The sequence below is a fragment of the Argentina silus genome (assembly GCF_951799395.1).
Source record: "Argentina silus genome assembly, chromosome: 22".
NCBI lineage: Eukaryota > Metazoa > Chordata > Actinopteri > Argentiniformes > Argentinidae > Argentina > Argentina silus.
Window position 1 is genome coordinate 14,011,553 of NC_139676.1, and position 10,000 is coordinate 14,021,552.

Genomic DNA, 10,000 nt, shown 5'->3' on the forward strand with positions numbered 1-10,000 from the left:
TGCCATAATTAACCATCCACGCGTAGTGTGAAAAAAGACACCGACATCAAAGCGAGTCAACTTCCTCCACGCCACCGGCACCGACCGCCCCACCGGGCTGAAGCGGCCCGGCCTGAATCTACCCGCTGGCGGCGGTATCTAACAGCGACGTGCCATTCTTACACCTGCTGCTGGGGGCAGAAATACCTGCTTGAAGCCCCGCCAACAACCAACTCTTGGGCCGCGTTTAACCTGAACTTAACTGAACACACGAATATAGGCCGACTACACACACTGCTTAGTGAAGTTAGAGTTAACCGTGTTTCATAATCTCTGGGTAAATCTATTCATAACCTACAGTGGTTTAGAACGTCTGTCACTTCTGCCAAGTAGTTTCTCGAGGCTGCATCAATGAGGTTTGGATGCCTCCGTACCACGAAATCACTCATTCAACATCGTGATTCGGTAATAATTATAATTCTAAAAAAAAAAAAAACTCTACTCTACTCTGAAATCCATCTTAATAAAGACAAAAATGTGCAATGGACAAGCATGGATACTGAACACCATATGGAAGTAGGCCTTTAGGCAACTTGCAGTGTTGCATCCAGTACATTACAACCGTAGGCCTTTTCATTCAATTTCCTCATTAACGGATTCGGTCATATCAACGGATGCGATGCAGGCTCTCAAAACTTGAGGGGTGCATCATGATTTCTCTCTCTCTCTCTCTCGCAGACGGATGATGTGTGTGCGCGCACTGACACCCACCGCTCTCCATCTCGCTACCCTTCTTGGCCGTGGGCGCGTTGCCCATGATGGCAGGCCGTAGACGGGCGATCCGTGGTTCTCTACCAGCCCTGCAGTCTCCACGACTCGGTCCGAGCTGCGTTCAGGTCAGTTCGGTCCGTCCGTTCGCGAAAACTGTCTGTGTGTGTGTTGGTTTCGAATGGCTTGACAGCTGCAGTCTAGACTGGCAGGGACTGGAGCTCAGCTGATAAACCGCAAAAAGAGTCGTGAGGTAATTGCGAAAAGAAACGTTATAATCCGAGCTGGGGACAGAGAGGGGTTCTCTTCTTTCTGTATTGGTCGTTGTTGCTTCGCTGGACCGCCGGGCCGAGTCCAGCCCAAGGAGCCCGACTCGGATCCCCTGTCCCCCGCCTGTCCCTCCTTGCAGCCCCCGCCGAGGCCCCCTGGCTCCCCGCCTCACCCCAGCGCAAATACACCGTTTTGGACCGCTGAGAGGGACCGTTTCCCCAACCGGAGGCTTACTCCTTTCCTTTCCTGAACCCGTTTCCGAGGTTGCTGTTTTACTGGGCCCGAAAACGATGGGAATTCACCAAAATCAACATAGCCCCTCGTAGATGTCGGTGGAGAGCGATCTGACGGAACTCCAGCCGAGCGACGGTCCCGCCCCTCCGTGGAGACCATTGGCGGACTCCGGCATGACAGACAGAGGAGCAAAGGATACTGATTGGCTGCCTCTCAGCAAGCCTAATCTTCGGTAGGCTGTGATTGGTCGACAAAATATGATCTCGTCCCCCCCCCCCCAAAAAAAACAGCCAGTGACGTCACTAATTATTTTCCTCCAAAAAACGTACACTTTTCTCGTTTCTGATTGGTTGGGGGATAGGCTCGGGGGTGGGCCTATTCCGAATCTGTCCGTTTGGAGAATCCCCATTGGTTGTCAGCAGTCGAAATGGCCTCGCGTACCCCCCTCCCTCCCGGCTTATCCGTGATTGGACGAGTGACGTCAACCACGGGCTATTTTTAGGAATGTTGGTCAGAATTAAGGCAGGGCTTCCAAATAGAGTTTGTATAACGGTGCACGGGTTACCCTGCCGCTGTAAATAAACAATCTAATGAAATCAATGTATACTTCTATAGAAGGTCAGCTGATGGAACAGTCAACCAAGGCAACTAGGTTCAAGCTCACTATTGCAATGCAACTTTCTCAATATAGAATAAATGTTCGCCTCTGATGGGACACGTTGCAGTGTCTCTGTTATTATGAAATCCCTCTCTCCCATGGGACGGAATGGCATCCTCGTTGCATTCCTCCGTGGCCAACGCTAACCCACTAACAACGCTTAGGTTGGATAAAAGCGTCAGCTCACTGGCATATATTGTCATGATTATTATTATTACACTGTACCTTATTGGTGTAGAGAGGTTACATAAGGGAGCATCTCATAGGTAGTCATGTCAATAGCCTCGCCCCAATACATTCCTACCCTTCCACGGTGCTTCTACAAAAGTGAAGCTGAGGGCAAATTCCCAGCAGCCATGGCATCTCATTTAACAGGGCTTGGAAAGGGGGGGGGGGCGTTAGGGTGTGTGAAGATGAAGATGCTGAGATGATGATGATGAAGATCTAATGAGACTCGTTCATTCAAGGAAGGAGGGATGACAGTGAGCAAGAGGGGCAGACACAGACAACCCCCCCCACCCCTCCTCTGGAGTTGCCTAGCAACGTGAGGCAAGTCTGCCGAGTGAAAATGGCGGAGAGAGAGATATGATGCTTTGCTGCTGCATTTTATGAATGAAACAGAGAGAGCGAGCGAGTGTGTGTGTGTGTGTCAGAGAGAGAGAGAGAGGCAGTCAGGCTTACTGGCGTTACCTACCCCCCCCCACACACTCCGCAGCTATCATCTCAAAACAAAACAATGCATTTACAAAACAACAAAAACGTTTATTGTCATCATTGCTCTTACAAATATGTTAATGCATAAAATACAAATGTAGAAAAAACAAATAAAAAACAAGAAACATGACATCCGTGACAACATAAGCGCTAAGGGAAACAACACTTATAAACAGTCTATAACACACCCAGTCAAAAACAACACTTATAAACAGTCTATAACACACCCAGTCAAAAACGTCATCACAAATAAACTAACCTCCCAACTCTTCCATTGACAAACACTCCCACCGCCATTTCCGAATTCAAACGGCGCAGCCAGAGGTGGCCCCTAACCACGAACGAGGGCATCAGATACTTCATTTCCCTCCTAGTGGAGATCAGGGATGCTAAGGCACGTCTGATTCTAGATGCAGTTATCTGTGGAGGCTGGTGGAGGCGGGCGGAGGCTGGTGGAGGCAGGCGGATCGGAGGATGAGCTCATTGTAATGAATGGAAGGTGGAATGGTGTAGAACACGTTCCTCATTCTGTTCCATGCGTTACAACAAGCCCGAAGTCTTTCCTCCTTCTTCTAGCATTGACTAGCATTCTGATTCTGCGGCCCCTGGTCCTAGCATAGATTTGTTTTTCTTATGATGACTGATGGATAGATGATTCACTCACTGAGACAGATGTACTTGTTGTAAGTCGCTTGGGATAAAGGCGTCTGCTAAATGTCTAAAATGTAAATGCAAAATGTAATGTCGTCCGATTTCTACCTGCCACCAGCCTCCACCTGCTGTGCACCTGATGGCTGTGAAGCTTTCATGGAGTTCCTCCTCAGGGTTAAGGGTCAGCTTAGGCGCCGGGGAGGCAGACACAGATCCCGCCCACACCGCTGGCGTCACACACAGGAGTAACGTGGCGTTCGCGCGAACTCGGAAATTTTGAACTTCCGAGTTAAAAATAAGTACGTACGTTCTTTGCGTAGAGATTTCCTTTTGGTTGATTCTGATACTCTGAGTGGGGGAAACCTCAGGTGTTACCTTTGTACAACGACTTTCCGAGTCCGACATTTCAGAGTTTCCCAGGTTTGAGCCCACTTTGAACACAGTATTAGTGACAGCTGCCTTTTGATGAGGTACTAGTTCACTTACCCGAGGTCATAGTCACAGATCTACGGTCAGCTTACTCAACCGCTTTGCTGAAACACTTTAGGGCTGAGTTTGTTCATATGGTTTGTTCGTATACAAAATCAGAACGGGGTAAACATGGTTTAAACAGACTTAAAAACAGACACATAAGCATTTTTCCGATCTTCCATCTTGTCTCTTCACTGAAAGCAATATGGCTGCTGTTGCACAGCTGAATTCAAAACGGTCCTTTAGCCCTGACCAGCGACGTCTGTAGATCTGAAAAACAACATCAAAAGGCTCGGTGTAATCAATATGGCGAAAATTCCACTCAGCCAATAAGAAGGCAGGAGAGGAGATCTGCAGGTGCCCATAAGGGCTTGTGGCTTAAAGTGTTTACTGGGATTTCTGCAATCCTGGCCCACGGGTGTAACACCTGTTCAGTCCTCAGTAGGATAAAAGTGAGGAAACAATCTTAATAAGGGGAAGTTTACACAAAATCCATGTGTATATTATGGTCAATCCATAATGCTTGTGGTCTGTGTTTATCTAAAAAAAAAAGTCTCATACCGCTTTAAAACGTCAGACGAGACTTTTTGCACTCTGACCCTGTTCTACTACGCTAGTGATTCCCACAGAGCAGCAGACGCTAGCCCTGGCACTGTTCAACACCAACACAATCAGGACCTCGCGTGGGAGGGAGAGGGGAATCTTGGGAGTTGTAGGAATTTACTCGAATGGGCAATTCGGAACATCAGGACTGATCAGGGCATTCGAAAGCGAGATATCCTGACTCAGATAGTTTAAAAATGCAATTTTTTGTGAATGTGTCTACTATTGACGAATGAAAACAACAAATTCACTGGATTACAGAGTAAAATTCTGAGGATGAGGATATTGCTATTGTTTCTATGCATCTCCAGGAAAGATCCGCTTTGGGGGGGGGAGGACGACACACTGCGCCCTGGTGGACAGGAGGTTCAATATCTTATCCTTTCTCCCAGAGGCTGGAGGGAAATGGGCCAGATCATGGTAAGGCAATGCTGGTGGAGTTGGTGTGTGGCTCGGAGGTTGAGAGTGTTTGTGAGACCAGAAAAGTCAATGTGTGTTCGCAAGAAAAGCGATTCCGAGTCCATGTCCAAACTTGTGTATATGTGTGTGTGTGTGTGTGTGAGTGGGCTCCTACAGGCAGTCCATGGAGTTGTCTGGCATCTGTCCGAGGGGAGGGGCTTTGCCTGGGAGGCATGAGGGAGGCAGCATGCTGCTGTTGCTGTTGGGGGCGGGGTCAACATTCTCACAGTCCTCCATCTTCTCCGCACAGCCGTCCCAGTTGATATGGAAACGGGTGACACGCGGGTTCGATGCCAGGATGTTCCTCTGGAGCTGGGAGGAAGAGGGGGAGAGAGAGTGAGAGGGTTAGGGAGGAGGAGAGAGGCCATGTCTCAACTAGGGCTGGGCCATATTAAGGCCTTAAACTCATATCTTGATATTTTCAGAGTTTTGGGCAATACATGATATATATCTCAATATTGCGTGTTTGCTTATAGCCTGTGTGAGGCTTAACATGAAATTAAAATAAAAAGTGTTTTAGATAATACTTGTGTGCATGCATGTGTGTTAACCTCAACAGTCAAACGGTATGTAGTCTGGAGTGAGTGTGTGTGTGTGTGTGTGTGTGAGTGTGTGACCCACGTGGAGTCTCGTGTGTTACCTGTGTATAGTTAGGTTTCACAGGGGGGTTCTCCCGCAGGTCAGGCTCCGTGTATTCGTTGTTGACGTAGTAACCAATGCGGATGAACTCCTGGCCTCTGTATGTACAGGTGATCAGCGCCACGGTAACGCCTACGGCATCACTCTCTGGAATCAACCCTGTGTTTGGGGCATCCGCCTGAGAAGCAGAGAGAGAGGGAAGAAATGGTTGGTGTGTAGAAAGAGAGGAAAAGGTTGATATGTATGTATATATATATATATATATATATATAGAGAGAGAGAGAGAGAGAGGGGGGAAAAGCTTGGTGTGGAGAGAGAGAGAGAGAGAGAGAGAGGGGGGGGTATGAGGAGGTTGTAGGACTTAAAGATTTTTTAGTATGTTTGGTGAGAGACCCTTTTTTTGCTGGAGCGTGTGTGTCCGAGTGTGTGTCCGAGTGTGTGTCCGAGTAAGGCGCTGTAAGGCTCACCTGAAACACAAACATGTGTCTGCCTGCAGGTACGGGTCCCACCAGCACAGAGTCCAGAGTCTGGTCGTACTCCTCACTTTCTGCCGAACCCACATAGATGATCTTCCATTCGAGATCTGCAGGGAACACACACACAAAGGATCAGATCTACACAATGTCACACACACACACACACACACACAGGGTTTTTCAGGGCCGACACTGGTTTCGTAGGGGTCAAGGAGGCGGATGGGCTATTTTAGGGCCTCTATTGAATATCATTACATCAATTGAGGATTTCCGAAACAATAACAACCATGTTGTCACTGCCTTGTTTGAAAGCCCTGCTGGTGTCAGAATCTTGCTACAATTGTCCAACTTCAGACTGCATGGAAGCACTGCCTTAGACTGCTTTCTGGTCAGCTTGACTTTTCAACTCAAACACACGTGACCTTATCCACTGCACTGAAGGACAAATACCAAAATATTGACTTTCAAAACGCAAAAAACACGCACACCACCATGCTGTCTACTCGTAAAATAAATAAATAAATAAAATAATAATACTTCTGCGTTGATTTGTATCTCCACCGTGACGACACATTGATTATACTTTGGATTTTCAGCATTCTGTTAGACAGATCTGTGTATAACTGTGGCTAATGAGATGGACAGCATATAGCAGGGAACCGGGTATATTGACCGAGATATGTTGTGGATTCAAAATGATCAAGGAGAAGACCCGATTTTTCCCGCAACTTATTCATAATGAGTTCCACTTGCTACCATGGTAATACCAGCGCACCAATCGGCGTGAGGAAAGGGCACCCGGGAACAACCCAAATGTCAAAAATCAACCAATCGGGTGGAAGCCGGACAAACGAACAGTCCCCGCCGGCGCCAAATTCCAAAGTTTCCATGACCACAAACATAATAGCTAAAGAAACCAAATACATCCAAATAAATCTAATGTTCGTGCAACAGAGCTAGCTATCTTGCGAGCATATGTTATCTCCAGTGCTACCTAGCTAACGCTAGTTGCACTTAGTACATTCGTGATTAGATCGCTAGGCAGTGGACAGAAAATGAACTCACCCTCCGGCAAGTCCTCCATGCATTCGAAGGTGATCTCGAACTGAAAAGGATTCCCAAACGGACTCGGATTGTCCAACACAGCGACATTCAACACCTGAACCTTAGCCATGTCTGCTGTTCCAGCTCAAATTAGCGTACTGCCCAAGCCTAAGCAAACTACCCGGATAGCGTATCACTTGAAAATGTCTGGAAAAAAGTTGAGTGTGTTGTTCTCAAGGTTTAGGACGGAGGTGGAAAGTGCAATGCCTCGGGCAAGCTAGTTGCTAGCCAGGCTAACAGCTAACAACACAGTGTGTCAATCCGTTCAGCGCTGCACCGCAGCTGTCCTGTCTTCTGACGCTAGACGTTGCTCTCGATTGCGTTAGCCAGCAATCTGTTTGCCATACTCTAGCCTAGAATCAATTCGACAACGAAGGCTGTCTTTGCAGGTTTCGGTGGCAAACAATAAAGAGTATATCTGTCACTCCCGCCAGCGTGCTCGGAAATGGTCCTCCTGACGTCAGTCAACCTGAGCGGCGGTTTTCTTCTGCAGCTTTCCCCTGGCTGCAGTTTTACGGTTCGTATTCATCGTGACCTGCCATCTAGTGGGCTGGAGGACCCAGTTCAGTTTTTTTGTGAGGATAGTCAGCTTCAGACACCGCTTTATTTTTTTCTCAGAAAGTCTTTTTTTTGGCATAATTTCTAGTCTCTCTTATTTAAAAAAATATATATATTTTTTTTATATATATATATTATATATATATATATTTTAATTATTATTATTATTTTTCTTTTCAGTTTTTTTTCTTTTCTATATATATATATTTATATTTGTCTCCTTGCCTTATCAGATAGGCTAATTTCTTGCCTTTTCTCGACCCGGACTGTGACATATTTAGATTAGATAATACCTGAAAATGATAGGAATTCGATTAAAAAAGGAATAGGAATTCAACCCTAACCCTAACCCTTCAGATCAAATGGTCACATGCACTGACAATGCCTGTGTTCCAAAATGCGTTCTGGCGCGGACACCGCACGTATAATAATGGTTAGAAGCCATGTCAACATAGAAAAAATAAAAAAACAAACAAAAAAAAACGGCTCAAGAAACATGAGGTGTCACAGCACCTCTCCTCCAGTCCGTAAGTCTTTCTGTAGATTCTATCGTTTCTTGGTGTCTGAAAAAAAGTTTGATTCTCTTTTTATTTCACTGTAATATTTAATAATAATAATAATATTATTAATAATAATGTCTTTCGGTTCACTTGTGTTATAACTTGTCTATAACTGTTCTGTGCTGTGTAAAGTGTTTTATGTTGTGTGGACCCCAGGAAGATGTAAGAAAATAAAAGGACAGTGACAACTTCTGTGTTTACAGAGTTTTACTTGATGTAATCGGCAGCAGAGCAGTCCGTGCTCAGGGACCCGCTGTGTGGTCCGATCCCAGAACTGAGTTTTGCATCAGCTCTTCTAGTGTTTTACCCCTTTGATCGACCCAGTCTGAAGCAGGAAACAAAGCATTACCATCTTAATTGGTTTGATAGTTCTTGTCACACCTAACTTGATCACTCACCATCACAGGATGTTGTGAATGTCTCCTAACATTCTTCATCGTACGAAGAGCATCCATGAGCATCAGCTAATGGGGATCTAATAAACTAAATCAACTAAACATTGTCTGGCTCTGCGAGATTACCCTCTGCCAAACTAAAAACCTACAACTAAAAACAGTGCAAGTATAATCAGGGAAATCAGGCGGAAAATGTCCATTTTGATATGTATTGATATCATCTTGATATTTAATTGAATTCAGTTTGCACAGATGAACCCTGAGAGAGAGAGAGAGAGGCTGGCAGAGAGACAGACACACAGAAAGGCAGACTCAGGAGTCATGTTCAAGGTTTTCATTTTTATTTTTGGATGACATGGCATGGCAAAACTAACCCACATCCACAGCAATAAGTGGCCAGTTCATGACATGACAGTCCATCTCGAAGCTCCACCACTCAGCTACGGTCTGTCTACTCTGTACCATTGTTGGCAGCCACAGTACACACTGTGTCTACGTTTAGTGATCTGTATTCACTTATTATATTCATTTATTTATACCCACTGTAATACCTTGTGCTGTAATACCATGCACTGTCTACAATAGCATGTCTTTTTTGCACTGGTTAGATGCCAAACTACATTTCATTGTCTCTGTACTTGTACTCTGTGCAATGACTATAAAGTTGAATCTAATCTAATCTGATTTAATTTGGTTTAGCATGTAGACATACAAAAACAAAGGCAACGTACAGGGATTACCCAGCACATCCGAAGACTCCTATCTGTTTGGAGAGCTCAATCAAGCCCAGGCAGGTGTTCATGTGTTCTGGAGCAGTCTTACACTCGTTGTCATTGGGCCAATACTCGATCCAGATGTTTTCTCCCAGCTCAAACTGGTAGGATCTGAGGAGAGAGAGAGAGAGAGAGAGAGGGAGGGAGGGGGAGAGAGAGAGAGAGAGGGGGAGAGGGAGAGAGAGAGGGAGGGGGAGAGAGAGAGAGAGAGGGGGAGAGGGAGAGAGAGAGGGGGAGAGGGAGAGAGAGAGAGGAGAGAGAGAGAGAGATGTGCATCGGTCAACATTCTGGTCTAAAGAGCTACATATACGGTATATACAAATACATGTATACACACAATTAAATAATCATAGATGCATGCATACAAGCATATATTCACACACACACACACACACACACACACACACACACACACACACACACACACACACACACACAAACTCACCCATCGTCGTCCACTAGTTGCAGGTCCTTGGTGTGTCCCATGATAAGGTAGGACTTCCCCTCCTGCATAGCCAGGGTGTCTCTGCAGAAAGAGAAGCTTACGAATTTGCGCAAGCTCCCTTCTTGTACTAATTTGTCAGTACCTGAATGACACCGGGGAAGAGAGGGAGGAGAGGGGGAGAGAGAAGAGAGGGAGGAGAGGGGGAGAGAGAAGAGAGGGAGGAGAGGGGGAGAGAGAAGAGAG

At 46.1% G+C, this 10,000-nt stretch overlaps 3 protein-coding genes across 5 annotated transcripts in view; all 3 read right to left on the reverse strand.

The window, feature by feature from the left end:
• Positions 1–1,362, reverse strand: part of LOC310821420 (cAMP-dependent protein kinase catalytic subunit alpha) — a 13,022-nt gene extending 11,660 nt beyond the window's left edge. The window contains exon 1 of the mRNA XM_083693452.1: positions 751–1,362. Within this exon, the coding sequence (XP_083549578.1) occupies positions 751–796 (46 nt within the window). The 5' untranslated portion in view covers positions 797–1,362. The remainder of the gene's footprint in view (positions 1–750) is intronic.
• Positions 1,363–2,650: 1,288 nt separating this feature from the next.
• On the reverse strand, positions 2,651–7,420 carry LOC310821618 (histone chaperone asf1b-B-like). 3 transcript variants are annotated; one of them, XM_083693717.1, is made up of 5 exons: positions 6,988–7,420; positions 5,914–6,029; positions 5,448–5,624; positions 4,923–5,119; positions 2,651–4,015 (listed from the first exon to the last, which is right to left on the reverse strand). In XM_083693717.1, the coding sequence occupies exons 1-5, from the start codon at positions 7,094–7,096 to the stop codon at positions 3,988–3,990; spliced, it is 627 nt and encodes a 208-aa protein (XP_083549843.1). In that variant the 5' UTR covers positions 7,097–7,420; the 3' UTR covers positions 2,651–3,987. The 3 variants fall into 3 exon arrangements, with proteins under 3 accessions (XP_083549843.1, XP_083549845.1, XP_083549844.1); XM_083693719.1 differs by lacking the exon at positions 6,988–7,420 and adding an exon at positions 6,460–6,557; XM_083693718.1 differs by having other exon boundaries at positions 2,651–5,119.
• Positions 7,421–9,275: 1,855 nt separating this feature from the next.
• The window catches only part of LOC310821577 (complement C3-like), a gene marked incomplete at both ends in the record, with an annotated part of 32,421 nt that continues 31,696 nt past the window's right edge, over positions 9,276–10,000 (reverse strand). Inside the window, 2 exons of the mRNA XM_083693662.1 lie at positions 9,276–9,423; positions 9,758–9,899. Coding sequence (XP_083549788.1) covers positions 9,276–9,423; positions 9,758–9,899 — 290 coding nt within the window. The remainder of the gene's footprint in view (positions 9,424–9,757; positions 9,900–10,000) is intronic.

Excerpts from the sequence above, each read along its gene's own strand:
- LOC310821618 (XM_083693717.1), bottom strand. The coding sequence starts at position 7,096 with ATGGCTAAGGTTCAGGTGTTGAATGTCGCTGTGTTGGACAATCCGAGT. Across the intron at positions 5,625-5,913 it reads GACACATGTTTGTGTTTCAG|GCGGATGCCCCAAACACAGG; the intron begins GTGAGCCTTACA and ends TCTGCTTCTCAG. Across the intron at positions 5,120-5,447 it reads TGAAACCTAACTATACACAG|CTCCAGAGGAACATCCTGGC; the intron begins GTAACACACGAG and ends TCTTCCTCCCAG.